Source organism: Pseudophryne corroboree, chromosome 5 (genome assembly GCF_028390025.1).
Source record: "Pseudophryne corroboree isolate aPseCor3 chromosome 5, aPseCor3.hap2, whole genome shotgun sequence".
In the NCBI taxonomy this organism is placed as follows: Eukaryota; Metazoa; Chordata; class Amphibia; order Anura; family Myobatrachidae; genus Pseudophryne; species Pseudophryne corroboree.
In genome coordinates, this window is record NC_086448.1 from 273,957,086 (window position 1) to 273,978,028 (window position 20,943).

Genomic DNA, 20,943 nt, shown 5'->3' on the forward strand with positions numbered 1-20,943 from the left:
CAATGGATGGCGTCTCCTGTCCTCCTCCGCCATTACTGCATGTTTCCACATGCTGATACAAACAGACTTTCCCTCCAGAACCAAACATGTTTGGTCTCATCACATGATTCTCCATAGCCTATTCGCTGCACTCTGGACTCTCCCTGATTGCTCAGCCAATATCTGCTTCCCAGCTGGTATAAATATCCTGCTTCAAGGCTGCCTAATTGTCAGTGCTTTGGTTGTCTATCCCAGTGTTAGATGTCCCTCCTGTCTGTGGATGTTCCTGCATGCTGTCTTCAGGTATTCCAGCTCCTGTGACCTTGCTTCACTTAAAGAGACCCGCACCAGCTTTCACTTTGTGGTGCTGCCTGACTCCAGCAGTGTTCCTACATTGCTCTCTGTGATCTGCAGTGATTGTCACCGGCTTTCAGCTCCCAGAATTGCTTCCAGCTTACAGCGGTGTTCCAGTATCACTTCCAGCTCTCATCGGTATACCTACAACGCTCTCTATGGTCTGTAGTGAGTCCTCACCGTCTTCCAGCTTTCAGCAGTGTTCCAGTATTGCTTCCAGCTCTCAGCGGTGTTCCTGTATCACTTCCAGCTCTCAACAGTGCTCCAGTATTGCTTCCAGCTCTCAGCGGTGTTCTAGCATCGCTTCCATCCACCATCAGTGTTCCAACATCGAACCACAGTTCACCATCAGTGCCCTCACCATTGAACTCTATCTACATCTGTGAGTACCTCGGCAGTTCATCAGAGCTCATCTCTACCTTTGTGCAACATTACCTTCTCCAGCTTCCAGTGTGCCAGCTGCTGGTTTGCACTTGTATGTTCACCTATACAGTGGTTAGCTGTTGGCCTAAACGGACTTTCCATCTCCGGGTCTTGCAAGGACTATTCCATATTGTGTTCTCAGCATTGCCACAGTAACCTCCTACCACTGCACCTTTGAAAATGTACTGCCTCCTGTAATCTGCACATCCTTGTCGTTGAGCATATCATTTATCTGAACTGCCGAGGTGTATATGAACTGTGTGCTTAATAAACAAACTGAGCTCTTTTTCAAATTGTCTTGGTCACGCCTTCGGGCATCGGTGCTAAGGTTCCCTGCTTGTCCAAGTACCCTATTCTACCTCCCAGGTTTAAGTACACATCAGCCCCTACGCCTGAGGCTTCCCCAGGTCAGCCTCAGCCTTCAGGTGTGACACATTATTACTTCTTTCTTTCTGCTGCTGATTCCTCTCCCAATGCAGCAAAGCATCTGAGTAGCCTTCCTCGTTGTTTTGTTACATTGCTTACCTGCCTTTACGTCACCTGAAACAGTGACTCCTAGATCTCTTTCCTCCTCAGTAATTTCCAGTATAGTGCCATTAATACTATATTTAGCCTTTGGATTTTTGAGAGCCAAGTGCATGATTTTGCATTTTTTGGCATTAAACTGTAATTGCCACACTCTTGACCATTCCTCTAGTCTACCTAGATCCTCAGTCATTTGTTTTACCCCACCTGGTGTGTCTACCCTTTTGCATACCTTTGTGTCATCTGCCAAAAGGCATACTTTCCCTTTAATGCCATATGCAATGTCACCAATAAAGATACTAAAAAGCACTGGTCCAAGAACAGATCCCCAGGGTACACCACTGGTAACATTTCCCTCCTGTGACTGCACTCCATTTACCACAACTCCCTGTTTTCTATCCTGCAACCAAGATCTTATCAATTCAAATCCTAGTATCCAATTCCAAGTTTATTTAGCAATCTGCAATGTGGAACAGTGTCAAAAGCCTTACTAAAGTCTAGATAAACTATATCTACGACTCCGCCTTTATCCATCACTTTAGTCACACAGTCAAAAAAGTCAATAAGATTTGGGGTATTAGGATATGGGAGTCCAAAAGAGGCACCCAAGTTCAGCATTCTTCAGGATCTTCTGGGAGAGATGGCAAGTATTCTACAAAATTAGATGTGACCTTTCTATCATCTATTTTCTTCCTTTTAAAGCTGCTTATTTATGAGTTTCCTCAAGACAAAATATTAGAAAAAGAGATAAAAATGCATCTTATTTATTTAATAAAACTTATGTACTAAAAAATGGAAATAAAAAAAAAACACAATAAAACAATAGAAAACAAAATAATATTTTCTTCTCCAAAAACCATCAATGGAAAGAACTCTTGCAAATTTGCACTATCAGTAAGCTGATTAGAGAGCGTATTATATGTAACTCCTCAGGTCTTATTCATATGCCCAGTTCAGTATCTGGTTCTTTAGGTTGACAGCACTTAGGGCAACACTCATTAGGTCAACCACTATCGGTCTACATGAGTTTTTAATATTTTTTAAACTTTTTCATACCTTACGATCCACATGGACTACGATTGGGAATAGTAACCTGTGCGAAGTACAGCAGTAGCAGAGCGAGGCACCTTGCCCAAAGCATGGTGAGCAAAGCAAGCCATGCGAGGGGACACGCTGCACTCATTTTATTTCCCGGTCACTTTACGAAGAAAACAACACCCAAAAAATATAAAAAACTCATGTTGACCATTTTCCATGTCGACCTAGTCACTCTCGACCAATAGTGGTCGACCTAATGACTGTCGACCCTATGATCCACACCCGCCCAGTTCACCACTGCTGCTTTTTTCCAGCCATCTCTCTGGAGATTTACTTTGCAATAAAGTAACTCTCCAGCGTGCCGAGGCACTTCAACTCAAATGGTCTTTATCGAGGTACCTTTACATGCCTCTTTTACTATATCTTGTTTTTAAAGAGAATACCTTACACGGCTGGTTCCTGCACAGGGACCCTCTCTTACTGTACCTTGTTCTTACAGAGAGACCCATACATGGGTGTACAGGTAGTGTGGCCAGAAACCCATCCTACATACTAAACTCGTGGCACGTTTGTCATTATCTAAATGGACGAATCAGCGCTAAGTGCCATGTACTGTAAATGTACAGGAGTTACTGTGTTTTAACATGTTATATGTAGAGCTTTATGCACAGTTGTAGAATTGCACGTTTAAAATGTATAGACCATGCACTGTAAAAGGTATTTTGTTCCCAAAAGGCTTTGATATTTGGGAACAAATTGTCTTGGGACATTCTCACCTAGGAATTGATATGTTAATGACCCCGGCACCACCAAGGTGGTCTCTGGACTAACAATTTGTTTGAGATGCTGTTCAGTGGAGTATTCTTGTGTGTCTAGGTAAAACAGACACACAGGTATAAAGACAGTATTGTTGGGTTTCAGAATTTCATGTTGTTCCTAAGAAGGCATTAAGATTCAGATTAATCCAAACTGTTTTAAGTCTAGATATGTGAAAGGAAAGATACAATTGAAATTCGAGTTCTATTTACATTTGTGAAAGAGACAGGAACATGTTAATCAGATTGTGTTTGGGAAAGCAAACTGGTTTGGTTTCTATATGAAAGAAAGCAGGAAATTGCTTTAGCCAGTTATTTAACACTTTGGAAATGTAATCTGTATTGATTTATAATTTGTGAGATAACCTGATTGGTTAAAAAGGCCCAGGGTGGAACTACCCCCTGCGGTGTTTTGTGTTGGATTGAGATAAAAAGGAGGTCTGAATGCCTCAGAATGTACATCTTTTGTGACATCTTGTTGGACTGCTGTAAACATCTTTTAAAGGGGGGTACTCACGGGAGAGATGTGTGCTGAGCGATCTTAACACAGACCGCTCAGCACACATCTCTCACCCCGCTCAGCACAGCGCGATGTGCTGAGCGAGGGGGAAAGCCGACGGGGGGCCGCTCACTTCACACAATGGTGAAATGAGCGACCCGCTAGATTGAGCCTGCATGCAGGCTCAATCTAGCACCGGCGATAGCGATGCGCGGGGCCGCGCATCGCTATCGCTGGAGGGCATACACACGGCAGATCCGTGCTTAAAATCTAAGCAATCTAGCAAGATTGCTTAGATTTTAAGCACGGATCTCTCCGTGTGTACCCCCCTTAAGACTCTTTTGAGCAAATAAACATCTTGCTATAAGATGACTGCATCCATATCCTGCGGCCAACAGAATTGCACAAAATGCTATTCCATTTTCCTGCTGTCCTGGAGTGAGCACAGCATCTTCAAGCTCTGCCTCTACCAGCTACAAATTCAGGATCCTGGTCAATGGTCAGTATCCAGTGGGAAACCAGCTGACGCCAACAGGAGGTGTCACTGTCTACGCATACACAGCAGTAAGCAGTACAGGTCTTGGTGGTAGGAGCCGGAGTTCCTACCACCAGGTGCCACCTGGTAGGAGCCTGGAGGTGGCAGCAACATACCTGCCTGCACAGGGACCCTCTCTAACTGTGCCTTGTTCTTACAGAGAGATCCTTACATGGCTGGACCCTGCACAGGGACCCTCTTTTTCTGTACCTTGTTCTTAGAGAAACCCTTACATGGCTCGTTCCTGTACAGTTTCTGCAAATGTGTCCACAACAAATATATTGTTAAGAATCTCAGCCTTAGTAACACACATGTAATATGACCGTTCAAATATTTATTTAAAACAAACAAGCCGAAACGTCTGTATTTATAGTTGAAGTCACTTTTTATTTTTAAACTAAAGGTCTTCAAGTGTGAGCCCTGCAAAGTTATATAGATTTAAGGTTTAAGGAATGGTAACTATATCTACAACAATATAATGACATTGACAAATAATAAATTGTGGATTTACAAACTGTGTTCTTGTAAGTTTATCACATAGTTGGAAAACAATGCAATCAATCAGCTTGTGATTTTCATTAGGAAGCTTTGCAAGGTGACCCTCTTTAATAGATCGCTGTATTCAGAGACACGGAAAACTTTATCTTCTATATGTTTAAAATTAAAGTTCTTTTCCTTCCCGCTCACTAACTGACAAATGCCAAGTTCATGGAATTTGCCAACAGTAACTGCAAACAGCTCAGTTTTGAGATTTAAAGTTGCTGCTGCCTGTGCTGCGATTTGATTTTGAGATATCCCTGAAGACCTACCATCAGAGAAAATGATGACCTTTGTCTTAACATTGGATCTCCCACTGCGTCTCAAAAAATTTATAAGATTCCTTAATGCATTTGGTAAGTCTGTGGACTCATCTATGTATGTGATTTCTGACAGGCGGTACAAAGCATCCTCTATACTGTCGGTCAAGGGCACCTCAAGCCTTGGTGTGCCAGCATTGCTGTATTGAATTACAGCCAGCCTCAGCATATTGTTGAAGTTCAATTCTTTAGACAGGATCTTTGAAGTTGCCACTTTAACAAACTCTTTCACTTTTTCAAAGTTGTCAAGACCAACACTGCTAGACCCATCCATCAGGAACACGAGGTCTGTGGGCTTTTCAAACTCAACTGTAACAAAATAGAATACAGTACAATACTCAGTAAACCATTATATAATATGTGCAGTGATCATGATAATACACTTTGGGGGAGATGTTTGAGGCAGTGAAAAGATTGAAGGTGAGCCAGTAGAAAATTTGCCCATGGCAACCAATCAGCATTGTGGTAACATTTATCAAGTCTTTGTATAAAATTATAAGTAGCAGCTGATTGGTTGCCATGGGTAACTTCTCCACTGGCTCACTTCTCCACTTTCTTCACTGCTTTATACACATACTTACCTACTCTCCCAGAAGTTGCCGGAGACTCATGATTTTTTGGGTAGTCCACCCCCCACCCCCAATAGGTAAGGATGTGGAGAAATCACAAGAAAGTATGGCTCCATTTGAGGGATGGGGCTTAATTCCGCTAACCTGGGGCCTAATGATGTGTTAGCCCAGCTCAACACCCCGCAAAGTTGTTTTCTCCATCTCCTCTCCAGGCTTCTCTCCGGAGAAGAATCCTGCAAAGTAGGTGAGTATGTTCATGCATCGCCCCACTTGAATTTCATTTGCAAACTTAAACCATCATAGCTACAATATATAGCAACAGCTATTATGGAGAATGTTGAAGCCAGTTTAGCTTTACATACAGTCCATATGGGTATATTAATTAATAGACTACCCAAGTATCATCCATACTGGGTACCGTTTTGGAAAATGAAAACGTTTTCATAATGTCAAATTTTTACAATAATTTCCTTACTAACCTTAGTAGCCAAAAACATGTCTACTTATCTCCACACACATTAAACACCTCTTCCACCCACCAAACTGGATAATGAACAACACAACTGTCGGGGATCCTACTATCTAATTAGATAAACATCTATACATAGCCATAGCTAGTGCTATTGTGTTACTGAATACTAGAGATGAGCGAACTTCACGTCCCGAGCCCGGATCCGAACCCGGCTTGGGTTTTCCCACCTGACTCGGAAACCAGAACGAGCCAAAACGTCATCATCCCGCTGTCGGATTCTCGCGGGGTTTGGATACCATATAAGGAGCCGCGCATCGCCGCCATTTTCACTCCAGTCCTGGAGAGTGTAGTGAGAGGACGTGTCTCCGTCCTCAGTGTCTGTGCGGGCGGGAAAGTGGGGTGGCGATTATAGTGCTGTCTTGTGCTGCTCAGTCCAGCATAGGTTCTTATGCTGCATCAGTCAGTCCAGTGACCAGTCACAGTGGTGGTGTCCTCTGCTGCCATATGTCCAGTGCTGCTGTATAATAAGTCCCTTACAGTGTTGCAGTGTTGTCTTGCATCAGACTAGTGGTAGTGTCCTGTGCATCAGTCAGTCCAGTGATCAGTCACAGTGGTGGTGTCCTCTGTTGCCATATGTCCAGTGCTGCTGTATAATAAGTCCCTTACAGTGTCACTGTGTTGTCCTGCATCAGACCAGTGGTAGTGTCCTGTGCATCAGTCAGTCCAGTGATCAGTCACAGTGGTGGTGTCCTCTGTTGCCATATGTCCAGTGCTGCTGTATAATAAGACCCTTACAGTGTCACTGTGTTGTCCTGCATCAGACCAGTGGTAGTGTCCTGTGCTGTATATTATTTACTCCAAATAAAGGGGTTATTAACATTTAATCCAAATGTAATTTTTACAGGGTTTGCCCTGTGTGGTGTAGGGGTACGCTCTCCTGTGCCGCATATTGTCCCTCATTCCGAGTTGATCACACCAAGCAACTTTTTGCTGCTGGTGCGATCAACTAATCTCCGCCTATGGGGGAGTGTATTTTAGCATAGCAGGGCTGCGAACGCTTATGCAGCCCTGCTATGCTAAAAAAGTTTCACACAAAGCAAGGCCAGGGTATGAGTTACTTACCCTGTGCGATGGCTCCAGCGATGAAGGTCCCGGTCCACCCTCCATTCGCTTAGACACGCATGCGTTTTTCTTACCACTATCCCGCCTGTCCATCTTCTTGCGTTCGCCGCTGCAATCACATTTGTCGCTGGCGGCGTCATTGCCCGGCAACAATCATCTCCAGGCAACGATGCGTGTGTGCAATGCATCCGCCGCGCATGCGCATTTCCGACCCATTCGCACCGCAGCAAAGAACCGCTGTGTGCGAATGGGTCCGAATGACCCCCATTGTGTTATATAACTCCAGAAAAATAATGGAGAACAAAAATTTGGAGGATAAAATAGGGAAAGATCAAGAACGACTTCCTCCTAGTGCTGAAGCTGCTGCCACTAGTCATGACATAGACAATGAAATCCCATCAACGTCGTCTGCCAAGGCCGATGCCCAATATAGTAGAGGGCATGTCAAATCCAAAAAGCAAAAGTTCAGTAAAATGACCCCAAAAAATTAATTTAAATGGTCTGAGGAGAAACGTAAACTTGCCAATATGCCAATGGCAAGGAATGGCTACAGCCCTGGCCTATGTTCTTGAATAGTGGTTCAGCTTCACATGACGAAGGAAACACTCATACTCCTACTAGAATAATGAAAAGAGTTAAGCTGGCTAAAGCACAGCAAAGAGTCAATGAGAGTCCAAGTGGTCTGGCGGATGCGATGCCTGACCTTCCCAACACTGGACAGGAAGAGGTGGCTCCTTCCACTATTTGCCACGCCCTCTGCAAGCGCTGGAAGGAACACCCACAGTCCAGTTTCTGATATTCAAATTGAAGATGTCACTGTTGAAGTACACCAGGATGAGGATATGGGTGTTGCTGGCACTGGGGGAAACACCTGTTGTCCGTGGGATGAATAAGCCCATTGTGATGCCTGGGAAAAATACCAAAAAAGTCACCTCTTCGGTGTGGAATTATTTCTCCACAAATCCAGACAACAGGTGTCAAGCTGTGTGTTGCCTCTGCTAATCTGTAATACGTAGGGGTAAGGACGTTAACCACCTAGGAACATCCTCCCTTACATGTCACTTGCTGCGTATTCTTTAGAAGTTAGTGTCAAGTTGTGAAACTTTGGGTAAGAGCATAAGCAGTCCACTGACACCTAAATTCCTTCTTCCTCTTGTACCCAAGCTCCTGCAAGCCACACCACCAACTCCCTCAACGTCAACTTCCTCCTCAGTCAGGAACGTCAGTAATCCTGCAGGCCATGTCACTGGCAAGACTGAGGAGTCCTCTCCTAACCGGGATTCCTCTGGAGGATCCTTGAGCGGTACGCCTACTGCTGCTGTTGCTGCCGCTGCTGTTGTTGCTGCTGGGAGTCAATCGTCATCCCAGGGGGGAAGTCGGAAGATCACTTGTACTACTTCAACTAAGCAATTGACTGTCCAACAGTCCTTTGTGAGGAAGATGAAATATCACAGCAGTCATCCTGTTGCAAAGTGGATAACTGAGGCCTTGACAGCTATGTTGGTGTTAGACGTGCGTCCGGTATCCGCCATTAGTTCAGTGGGACTTAGAGAATTGTTTGAGGTAGTGTGTCCCCAGTACCAAATCCTATCTAGGTTCCACTTCACTAGGCAGGCGATACCGCGAATGTACAGAGACGTCAGAAAAAGTGTCCTCAGTGTCCTAAAAAATGCAGTTGTACCCACTGTCCACTTAACCATGGACATGTGGACAATTGGAACAGGGCAGACTAAGGACTATATGACTGTGACAGCCCACTGGGTAGATGTATTGCCTCCTGCAGGAACAACAGTAGTGGCACCAGTAGCAGCATCTCGCAAATGCCAACTCGTTCCTTGGCAGGCTATGCTATGTATCACCGCTTTCCGTAAGAGTCACACCACTGACAACCTCTTACGGAAACTGAGGGACATCATCGCTAAATAGCTTACCCCAAATAGACTCTCCTGTGGATTTGTGATATCGGACGCCACCAATATTGTGTGTGCATTACATCTGGGCAAATTCCAGCACATCTCATGTTTTGCACATACAATTAATTTGGTGGTGCAGAATTTTTAGAAAAATGAGGGGCGTGCAGTAGATGCTGTCGGTGGCCCGAAAAATTGTGGGCCACTTTCGACATTCAGCCACCGCGTGTCGAAGACTGGAGTGCCATCAAACACACTTGAACCTGCCCTGCCATCACCTGAAGCAAGAGATGGTAACGAGGTGGAATTCAACACTCATAGAAACATAGAATTTGACGGCAGATAAGAACCACTTGGCCCATCTAGTCTGCCCCTTTTTTTTTTCCTTTAGGCAATCTCAACCCTATATGCTTCATTGGATGGAGCCACCTACGATATAGGCAAAGGAGGGGGAATGCACCTGACTCAAGTGCAGTGGAGAATGATTTCCATCTTGTGCAAGGTTCTCCAACCCTTTGAACTTGCCACACGTGAAGTCAGTTCAGACACTGCCAACTTGAGACAGGTCATTCCCCTCAACAGGCTTTTGCAGTAGCAGCTGAAGAAATTGAAGGAGGAGCTAAGGTGGAGCGATTCCGCAAAGTATGTGGGACTTGTGAATGGAGCCCTTCATTCGCTTTGCCAGGATTCAAGGGTGGTCAATCTGTTGAAATCAGAGCACTACATTTTGGCCACCGTGCTCGATCCTAGGTTTAAAGCCTATGCTGTATCTCTCTTTCCTGAAGACACAAGTCTGCAGAGTTTCAAAGACCTGCTGGTTAGAAAATTGTCAACTCAAGTGGAACGTGACCCGTCAACAGCTCATCCTTCATTTTCTCCCGCAACTAGGACTGCGTGGAAAAGGATAAAATTTCCTAGCCCACCCGCTGGCGGTGATGCAGGGCAGTCAGGAGCGAGTGCTGACATCTGGTCCGGACTGAAGGACCTGCCAACGATTACTGACATGTTTACTGTCACTGCATATGATTCTGTCACCATTGAAAGAATGGTGGAGGATTATATGAGTGACAGCATCCAAGTAGGAATGTCAGACATCCCATATGTATACTGTCAGGAAAAAGAGGCAATTTGGATGCCCTTGCACAAACTGGCTTTATTTTACCTAAGTTGCCCCCCTCCAGTGTGTACTCCGAAAGAGTGTTTAGTGCAGCCGGTAACCTTGTCAGCGATCGGCGTAGGAGGTTACTTCCACAAAATATGGAAAAGATGATGTTCATCAAAATGAATTATAAATCCCTCCGGGAAGACCTTTACCAGCAATTGCCTCCAGAAAGTACACAGGGACCTGTGATGGTGGATTAGTGGGGATTAATTAATACTCTGTGAGGAGGAGGATGTACACACTGAAAGGGGTGAGGAATTGGAGGATGAGATCGACATCTTGCCTCTGTAGAGCCAGTTTGTGCAAGGAGAAATTGATTGCTTCTTTTTTGGTGGGGGCCCAAACCAATCATTTCAGCCACAGTCGTGTTGCAGACCCTGTCGCTGAAATGATTGGTTTGTTAAAGTGCATGTCCTGTTTATACAACATAAGGGTGGGTGGGTGGGACAATTCCGGACTAGTTTTTTAAAGTGCTATGCTGTCTGAGACTGCCGTACAACTCCAGGAGTACTGCCGTATAAGTTCAGGGGTACTGCCATATTAGTCCAGCCCAGTGGTGATCTCTTGTGCTGCATCAGTCCAATGGTGGTATCTTCTGATGCCATAAGTCCAGTGGTGGTGTCCTGTGCTGTATATTATTTACTCCAAATAAAAGGGTTATATACATTACTTATTTTATTATCCAAATCATTTTTACAGGGTTTGCCCTGTATGGTGTAGGGGTACATTCTCCTATGCTGCATATTATTATAATTGCTCCAAATAAAAGGGTTGTTATTATTATCCAAATTAATTTTACAGGCTTTGCCGTGTGTGTGTGGCTTAGGGGTACGCTTTCCTGTGCCACCAATATTGTGCGAGTATTAGATCTGGGCAAATTCCAGCATGTCCCATGTTGTTTGTTCCGCACACTTGTGTCGCTTAACTTAATTATACAGCTACCTCATTGCACCTCTTTTTCTTCTTTGCATGATGTGCTGTTTGGGGCCTAGTTTTTTTAAGTGCCATCCTGTCTGCCATTGCAGTGCCACTCCTAGATGGGCCAGGTGTTTGTGCCTCACACTTGTGTTGCTTAGCTTAGCTATCCAACTACCTAATTGCACCTCTTTTTCTGCTTTGCATCATGAGCTGTTTGGGGATTATTTTTTTAAATCTGCCATTCTGTCTGCCACTGCAGTGCCACTCCTAGATGGGCCAGGTGTTTGTGCCGCACACTTGTGTCGCTTAGCTTAGTCATCCAGCCACCTCAGTGTAACCTTTTGGCCTAAAAACAATATTGTGAGGTGTTCAGAATAGACTGAAAATGATTGGAAATTAATGTTATTGAGGTTAATAATACCATAGGATCAAAATTACCCTCAAATTATGTGATTTTTAGATGTTTTTATGTTTTTTTGTCAAAAATCATCCAGACTCAAAACCAAAACATGAAAGGGTGGTTTTGGCAAAACCAATCCAGATCCAAAACACAAGCATGGAACCAAAACCAAAACACAAAACCACGAAAAGTGTCCGCCGCACATCTCTACCAGTGAATACAACTCTTGCATACATATACAGTAGTTGTTCTTGTGCCTAAAAGATAAAATGAATCCTTACCATGACATGTGAAATCTGGACATACTGCATCTGGAAACAGAGAAAAGATATAACAAAGATATGGTACACAGTATACTACAGAGGAGCCAAACTCAGAAAAAATGCAAAAAGCCAACCTTTACAAATGTATCTAGTGATATTGGATAACATGTCCTCCTCTAGCAGATCTTGGTATTCTGTAACCAGCAGCGGAATTCCCCAGGCTCTGGTCCCCTGGCAGGTGATTTCCTGCAATGCTTTGATGTGAGGGGCTCTGTTAAGTAGATCGCCAACACCAATGCCAATCACCTGTGTATAAGTGAAAACAGTTATCCATTACTTCATACATGTACTACTTTGGCAATTTTGCTGTATAATATATAGTATTATATGACCATGCATATTGTGATATAGTAGATTTGCGAATATTTTCTAACTGAATTCTGGTATAGAATGAATACTGTGGAATGCTGAATGCAAAAATAAAGCTCATTTTATAAAAGGGAAATATAAGTGGGAAAGTTTCAAAGAATCTGATTAAAAAATATGGTAATTTCAGACATGAATGTTTTCTTTGGTTAAAGCCAATGTGACACTGGTACTTTCAGTCAGAGCCGGCCCTAGGCATAGGCGAACTGGGCAAATGCCTAGGGCATTTGGGATGCCATGGGGCACAGCAGGTTCTGCTGATTAAAATGATATGCGGCACACCTATATTCTGTGTCTGACTGTGGCTGTATCTGCATATGAAATGCTGAAATGCTATGTTACAGTGTATTCTTTGAAATCACTGTAACGTAGCATTTTGTATGCAGATACAGACACAGTCGCACACAGAATACATGCATGCCACATATAATTTTAATCAGCAGAAGCTGCTTGTGCATCCTATTCACATAGTAATGCAAATAAGACACATTTTTGTCAAAAAAAGGCGCCTAACATTAACAGAGCTGCCAGCGGACTCACGCCAGGCATCTCCTGCTGCATGGTGTATTGAGGCAAGATGTATGAGGACATATCTGTATCCAAGCAAAGGCAGAGGTCACAGTGTTAGCGGTCATGTGAGTGCTGTGTGCAGGTGGGTTGGTTGTGCAGTAGTGTTTGGCATACAGTATGTGTTAGGGACATTATGTGTGTCATGTGTATAAATGCATTACTAATGTGTGGCATATGTGTAAGGTGCACTATGTGTGTCATTATGTGTATAAGTGCACTAATAATGTGTGGCATATGTGAAAGGGACATTATACTGTATGTGTCATTATGTGTATTAATGTGAGGCATAATGTGTAAGGTGCATTATGTTTATAAGTACATTAATAATGTGTAAGGGGCATTACTGTGTGGTATTATGTCTATAAATGCATTACTAATGTGTGGCATTATGTGTATAAGGTGCTCTACTGTGTGGTGTAACACATAGAAAGGACACTACTGTGTGGTCTTATGTGAATAATGTGAATAAGGAGCAATTCAGTGTGATGTAATGTGAATAAGGGGCTCTACTGTGAGGAGTAATGTATATAAGGTATAGTGGTACTACTGTGTGATGTAACGTGAATATCACTATCGCATGATATGTATAATGTGAATAAAGTTGCACAACTGTGTGGTGTAATTTGAATTGGAGGTACTATTGTGTGGCCATGCCCCTTCCCAAGAACACACCACTTTTTGGGCTGTTCGCCGACTGTGCACACTGTTTCTATTTAAAATGTAGGGGGTAGTAGCACCAAAATGAGGACTGCTATGGGTGAGGGATGATGGTACTGGGTCAGAGACAGAACAAGCGGTGGTGCTAGAGGGCACCAGCCAAAATCTTGCCTAAGGCATCATATTGGTTAGGCCTGACTCTGCTTTAAGTGCATGTGTATTGTAACTGTAGGAACTTGGTGCTTATCTATATTTCTCTATCATCCTAGTGGATGCTGGGGTTCCTGAAAGGACCATGGGGAATAGCGGCTCCGCAGGAGACAGGGCACAAAAAGTAAAGCTTTAGGATCAGGTGGTGTGCACTGGCTCCTCCCCCTATGACCCTCCTCCAAGCCTCAGTTAGATTTTTGTGCCCGGCCGAGAAGGGTGCAATCTAGGTGGCTCTCCTAAAGAGCTGCTTAGAAAAGTTTAGCTTAGGTTTTTTATTTTACAGTGAGTCCTGCTGGCAACAGGATCACTGCAACGAGGGACTTAGGGGAGAAGAAGTGAACTCACCTGCGTGCAGGATGGATTGGCTTCTTTGGCTACTGGACATTAGCTCCAGAGGGACGATCACAGGTACAGCCTGGATGGTCACCGGAGCCTCGCCGCCGGCCCCCTTGCAGATGCTGAAACAAGAAGAAGGTCCAGAATCGGCGGCATGAAGACTCCTCAGTCTTCTTAAGGTAGCGTACAGCACTGCAGCTGTGCGCCATTTCCTCTCAGCACACTTCACACGGCAGTCACTGAGGGTGCAGGGCGCTGGAAGGGGGGCGCCCTGGGAGGCAATGAAAACCTATTTTTGGCTAAAAATACCTCACATATAGCCTCCGGGGGCTATATGGAGATATTTAACCCCTGCCAGAATCCGTTAAGAGCGGGAGACGAGGCCGCCGAAAAAGGGGCGGGGCCTATCTCCTCAGCACACAGCGCCATTTTCCCTCACAGAAAGGCTGGAGGGAAGGCTCCCAGGCTCTCCCCTGCACTGCACTACAGAAACAGGGTTAAAACAGAGAGGGGGGGCACTAATTTGGCGTTAGAAATAGATAAAAAAGATGCTATAAGGGAAAACACTTATATAAGGTTGTCCCTATATAATTATAGCGTTTTTGGTGTGTGCTGGCAAACTCTTCCTCTGTCTCTCCAAAGGGCTAGTAGGTCCTGTCCTCTATCAGAGCATTCCCTGTGTGTGTGCTGTGTGTCGGTACGTGTGTGTCGACATGTATGAGGACGATGTTGGTGAGGAGGCGGAGCAATTGCCTGTAATGGTGATGTCACTCTCTAGGGAGTCGACACCGGAATGGATGGCTTATTTAGGGAATTACGTGATAATGTCAACACGCGGCAAGGTCGGTTGACGACATGAGACGGCCGACAAACAATTAGTACCGGTCCAGACGTCTCAAAAACACCGTCAGGGGTTTTAAAACGCCCGTTTACTTTAGTCGGTCGACACAGACACAGACAGGGACACTGAATCCAGTGTCGACGGTGAATAAACAAACGTATTCCTTATTAGGGCCACACGTTAAGGGCAATGAAGGAGGTGTTACATATTCTGATACTACAAGTACCACAAAAGAGGGTATTATGTGGGATGTGAAAAAACTACCGTAGTTTTTCCTGAATCAGATAAATTAAATGAAGTGTGTGATGATGCGTGGGTTCCCCCCGATAGAAAATATGGGCGGTATACCCTTTCCCGCCAGAAGTTAGGGCGCGTTGGGAAACACCCCTTAGGGTGGATAAGGCGCTCACACGCTTATCAGAACAAGTGGCGGTACCGTCTATAGATAGGGCCGTCCTCAAGGAGCCAGCTGACAGGAGGCTGGAAAATATCATAAAAAGTATATACACACATACTGGTGTTATACTGCGACCAGCGATCGCCTCAGCCTGGATGTGCAGAGCTGGGGTGGCTTGGTCGGATTCCCTGACTAAAAATATTGATACCCTTGACAGGGACAGTATTTTATTGACTATAGAGCATTTAAAGGATGCATTTCTATATATGCGAGATGCACAGAGCGATATTTGCACTCTGGCATCAAGAGTAAGTGCGATGTCCATATCTGCCAGAAGATGTTTATGGACACGACAGTGGTCAGGTGATGCAGATTCCAAACGGCACAAAGGTGTATTGCCGTATAAAGGAAGAGGAGTTATTTGGGGTCGGTCCATCGGACCTGGTGGCCACGGCAACTGCTGGAAAATCCACCGTTTTTTACCCTAAGTCACATCTCTGCAGAAAAAGACACCGTCTTTTCAGCTTCAGTCCTTTCGTCCCTACAAGAGTCATATCTGCCCAGGGATAGAGGAAAGGGAAGAAGACTGCAGCAGGCAGCCCATTCCCAGGAACAGAAGCGTTCCACCGCTTCTGACAAGCTCTCAGCATGACGCTGAGACCGTACAGGACCCCTGGATCCTGCAAGTAGTATCCCAGGGGTACAGATTGGAATGTCGAGACGTTTCCCCTGCGCAGGCTCCTGAAGTCTGCTTTACCAAGGTCTCCCTCCGACAAGGAGGCAGTATGGGAAACAATTCACGAGCTGTATTCCCAGCAGGTGATAATTAAATTACCCCTCCTACAACAAGAAAAGGGGTATTATTCCACACTATATTGTGGTACTGAAGCCAGAAGGCTAGGTGAGACCTATTCTAAATCTAAAAAAATTTGAACACTTACAAAGGTTCAAATCAAGATGGAGTCACTCAGAGCAGTGATAACGAACCGGGAAGAAGGGGACTATATGGTGTCCCGAGACATCAGGGATGCTTACCTCCATGTCCCAAATTTGCCCTTATCACTAAGGGTACCTCAGGTTCGTGGTACAGAACTGTCACTATCAGTTTCAGACGCTGCCGTTTGGATTGTCCACGGCACCCCGGGTCTTTACCAAGGTAATGGCCGAAATGATGGTTCTTCTTCGAAGAAAAGGCGTCCTAATTATCCCTTACTTGGACGATCTCCTGATAAGGGCAAAGTCCAGGGAACAGTTGGAGGTCGGAGTAGCACTATCTCGGATACTGTTACAACAGCAGGGGTGGATTCTAAATATTCCAAAATCGCAGCTGATCCCGACAACAAGTCTCCTGTGCTTAGGGATGATTCTGGACACAGTCCAGAAAAAGGTGTTTCTCCCGGAAGAGAAAGCCAGGGAGTTATCCGAGCTAGTCAGGAACCTCCTAAAATCAGTGCATCATTGCACAAGGGCCATGGTAAAAAAATGGTGACTTCCTTCGAAGCAATTCCAGTCGGCAGATTTCATGCAAGAACTTTTCAGTGGGATCTGCTGGACAAATGGTCCGGATCGCATCTTCAGATGCATCAGCGGATAACCCTATATCCAAGGACAAGGGTGTCTCTCCTGTGGTGGTTACAGAGTGCTCATCTTCTAGAGGGCCGCAGATTCGGCATTCAGTTTTGGATGTTGGTGACCACGGAGGCCAGCCCGAGAGGCTGGGGAGCAGTCACACAAGGAAAAAATTTCCAGGGAGTGTGATCAAGTCTGGAGACTTTTCTCCACATAAATATAGCTAAGGGTAAATTTATAATGCTCTAAGCTTAGCAAGACCTCTGCTTCAAGGTCAGCCGGTATTGATCCAGTGGGATAAAACATCACGGCAGTCGCCCACGTAAATAGACAGGGCGGCACAAGAAGCAGGAGGGCAGTGGCAAAAACTGCAAGGACTTTTCGCTGGGCGGAAAATCATGTGATAGCACTGTCAGCAGTGTTTCATTCCGGGAATGGAAACTGGGAAGCAGACTTCCTCAGTAGGCACGACCTCCACCCGGCAGAGTGGGAACTTCATGGGGAAGTTTTCCACATGATTGTAAACCGTTGGGAATTACCAAAGGTGGACATGATGACGTCCCGTCTGAACAAAAAACGGGACAGGTATTGCGCCAGGTTAAGAGACCCTCAGGCAATAGCTGTGGACGTTCTGGTAACACCGTGGGTGTACCAGTCGGTGTATGTGTTCCATCCTCTGCTTTTCATACCTAAGGTACTGAGAATTATAAGACGAGAGGAGTAAGAACTATACTCATGGCTCCGGATTGGCCAAGAAGGACTTGGTACCCGGAACTTCAAGAGATGCTCACAGAGGACTTATGGCCTCTGCCGCTAAGAAGGGACTTGTTTCAGCAAGTACCATGTCTGTTCCAAGACTTACCGCAGCTGCGTTTGACGGCATGGCGGTGGAACGCCGGATCCTAAGGGAAAAGGCATTCAGGAAGAGGTCATTCCTACCCTGGTCAAAGCCAGAAAGGAGGTGACCGCACAACATTATCACCACATGTGGCGAAAATATGTTGCGTGGTGTGAGGCCAGGAAGGCCCCACGAAGAAATTTCAACTCGGTCGATTCCTGCATTTCCTGCAAACAGGAGTGTCTATGGGCCTCAAATTGGGGTCCATTAAGGTTCAAATTTCGGCCCTGTCGATTTTTCTTCCAGAAAGAATTGGCTTCAGTTCCTGAAGTCCAGAAGTTTGTCAAGGGAGTATTGCATATACAACCCCCTTTTGTGCCTCCAGTGGCACTGTGGGATCTCAACGTAGTTCTGGGATTCCTCAAAACACATTGGTTTAAAACCAGTCAAATCTGTGGATTTGAAGCATCTCACATGAAAAGTGAACATGCTCTTGGACCTGGCCTGGACCAGGCGAGTGTCAAATTGGTGGTTTTTTTCTCAAAAAAGCCCATATCTGTTTGTCCATTCGGACAGGGCAGAGCTGCGGACTCGTCCCCAGTTCTCTCCCTAAGGTGGTGTCAGTGTTTCACCTGAACCAGCTTATTGTGGTGTCTTGCGCCTACTAGGGACTTGGAGGACTCCAAGTTGCTAGGTGTGGTCAGGGCCCTGAAAATATAGGTTCCAGGACGGCTGGAGTCAGGAAAACTGACTTGCTGTTATCCTGTATGCACCCAACAAACTGGGTGCTCTTGCTTCTAAGCAGACTTTTGCTAGTTGGATGTGTAATACAATTCAGCTTGCACATTCTGTGGCAGGCCTGCCACAGCCAAAATATGTAAATGCCCATTCCACAAGGAAGGTGGGCTCATCTTGGGCGGCTGCCCGAGGGGTCTCGGCTTTACAACTTTGCCGAGCGGCTATTTAGTCAGGGGCAAACACGTTTGTAAAATCCTACAAATTTGATAACCTGGCTAAGGAGGACCTGGAGTTCTCTCATTCGGTGCTGCAGAGTCATCCGCACTCTCCCGCCCGTTTGGGAGCTTTGGTATAATCCCCATGGTCCTTTCAGGAACCCCAGCATCCACTAGGACGATAGAGAAAATAAGAATTTACTTACCGATAATTCTATTTCTCGGAGTCCGTAGTGGATGCTGGGCGCCCATCCCAAGTGCGGATTATCTGCAATACTTGTACATAGTTACAAAAATCGGGTTATTATTGTTGTGAGCCATCTTTCAGAGGCTCCGCTGTTATCATACTGTTAACTGGGTTCAGATCACAGGTTGTACAGTGTGATTGGTGTGGCTGGTATGAGTCTTACCCGGGATTCATAAATCCTTCCTTATTGTGTACGCTCGTCCGGGCACAGTATCCTAACTGAGGCTTGGAGGAGGGTCATAGGGGGAGGAGCCAGTGCACACCACCTGATCCTAAAGCTTTACTTTTTGTGCCCTGTCTCCTGCGGAGCCGCTATTCCCCATGGTCCTTTCAGGAACCCCAGCATCCACTACGGACTCCGAGAAATAGAATTATCGGTAAGTAAATTCTTATTATTTTAATATGTTTTAGAATTGGCCAAATACAAAGATCGATTCACTATTTTTATACTCCTTAACTTCAGAGTGGCATTTGTTAACCGTAACCTTCACCTCCAAACCCTCCACTCTATTGGGTTTTGAGACTTATCTCTCTCCTAGTTTAAATCCTCATTGTCCAAATGCTCTTCCTCTGAATAAACACCCAACACCACCTCCTCACCTTCACTTTCCCTTCAGTTGGAGTTCCCCAAGGCTCTCTCTTGGCCCCTTCTTCTCTAGACATATTTCTTTGACAAGTTTATCAGTTCCTTTGGACTTTACTACTAGTCACCTCTTTTCCCTGGACCACTCATCCTCTGTCCTCTCCCATGTAACCTCCTGCCTGTCAGACATCTCATCCTGGATGGCACAATGTTTACTATTTCTAAAACTGAACTCATCATCTTTCTCCCAGCCAAAGCCTCCCCACTCCCACCCTTCCCTCTCTGTTGACAACATTTTACTCTCCTCCATTCCCCAAGTTCAATATCTAGATGTCACCCTTGACTTTGTTTCCTCCTTGTCCCACAGATACAGTTCCTTTCACAATCTGCCATTTCCACATTTGGAATATTTCTAGAATCAGCCCCTTCCTCACCCTGGATACTACTAAAACTCTCATTCACACTTCATCATTTCCTGCCTTAATTACTGTTATCTGCTCCTCTCTGGTCTTCCTAACACTCGCCTTGTCCCTCTCTGGTCTGTCCTTAACTCTGCTGCCCACCAAATTTTCTCCACTCTTCGGTCTACTTCTGCTGTTCCTCTTCACTCTACTTCTGCTGTTCCCCTCTGCCAGTCACTGCACTGGCTTACTATACCACTCAGAATTACAGTCAAACTCCTCTCCCTCATGTACAAAGAAAAAAATGTGGACTTTTCCGATCAATCAGAATGGCACATTGTTTGAAAAGTGCCATGTGTATGGCCGATAACGATGCTATAGCGCGCACCCGCGGGTTGTTGAACATGCAGAAAGATCTGTGGAGGTAGAGAACAATGCCATGCTTTTCTCAAAAAAACATAATACCATCGCTGGATGTCATACCTCCCAACCGTCCCAATTTTGGCAGGACTGTCCTGTTTTTTGGGCACTGTAGAAAAGCAAGAAAAGACCAGTACATGCGTTTTGTTTTTCCTTCTTCAGTTGTACTCTTGGCTTGTAACTATGTACTTTTTGGCCAACCAAGCCCCTTTAGTACCCCACCACTACATTATTTAATGGACCCCTACTATTGTATTTACCTGGTGGGCACTTCATGCCCAGTCCACCGCTGTCTCTATCAAAATATTGGGATGGATATAATGACGCCTGAGTTTGGCGGCTGTGCGGAATGCCGGCTGAACACAGACTTTTTTTTTGTAAAGGGACAATCACTTACAAGGCATGGTTTTGCCTTGTAAGTGATTGCCTCTTTAATAAAATGTCAGAGTTCTGACGGCATACCGTGCGGCTGCCGAACTCGAGCAGCATTATGTTTTGTATTTTGCCCATTGTGTTTTGTATTTTGAGGGCTTAGGACCATGCACCTCCACACAGTACTGACTGTTTGAGGGTTAATTGTTTTTAGACATTTCTCTTAACTGCTTTCATTTTAGACTCTACTAATAATAATTGTTTGATTGGCATACAGCTGTA

At 45.1% G+C, this 20,943-nt stretch overlaps 1 protein-coding gene across 4 annotated transcripts in view; it reads right to left on the minus strand.

Annotated features, from left to right (window-relative positions):
* Positions 1 to 4,534: 4,534 nt before the first annotated feature.
* LOC134927617 (collagen alpha-1(VI) chain-like) overlaps positions 4,535 to 20,943 on the minus strand; it is a 37,240-nt gene continuing 20,831 nt past the window's right edge. For all 4 annotated transcript variants that reach the window (XM_063922352.1, XM_063922351.1, XM_063922350.1 and 1 more), the window contains exons 4-6: positions 11,976 to 12,147; positions 11,860 to 11,889; positions 4,535 to 5,334 (exon numbers count right to left, since the gene is read on the minus strand). In XM_063922352.1, the coding sequence (XP_063778422.1) occupies positions 4,730 to 5,334; positions 11,860 to 11,889; positions 11,976 to 12,147 (807 nt within the window). In that variant the 3' untranslated portion in view covers positions 4,535 to 4,729. The remainder of the gene's footprint in view (positions 5,335 to 11,859; positions 11,890 to 11,975; positions 12,148 to 20,943) is intronic.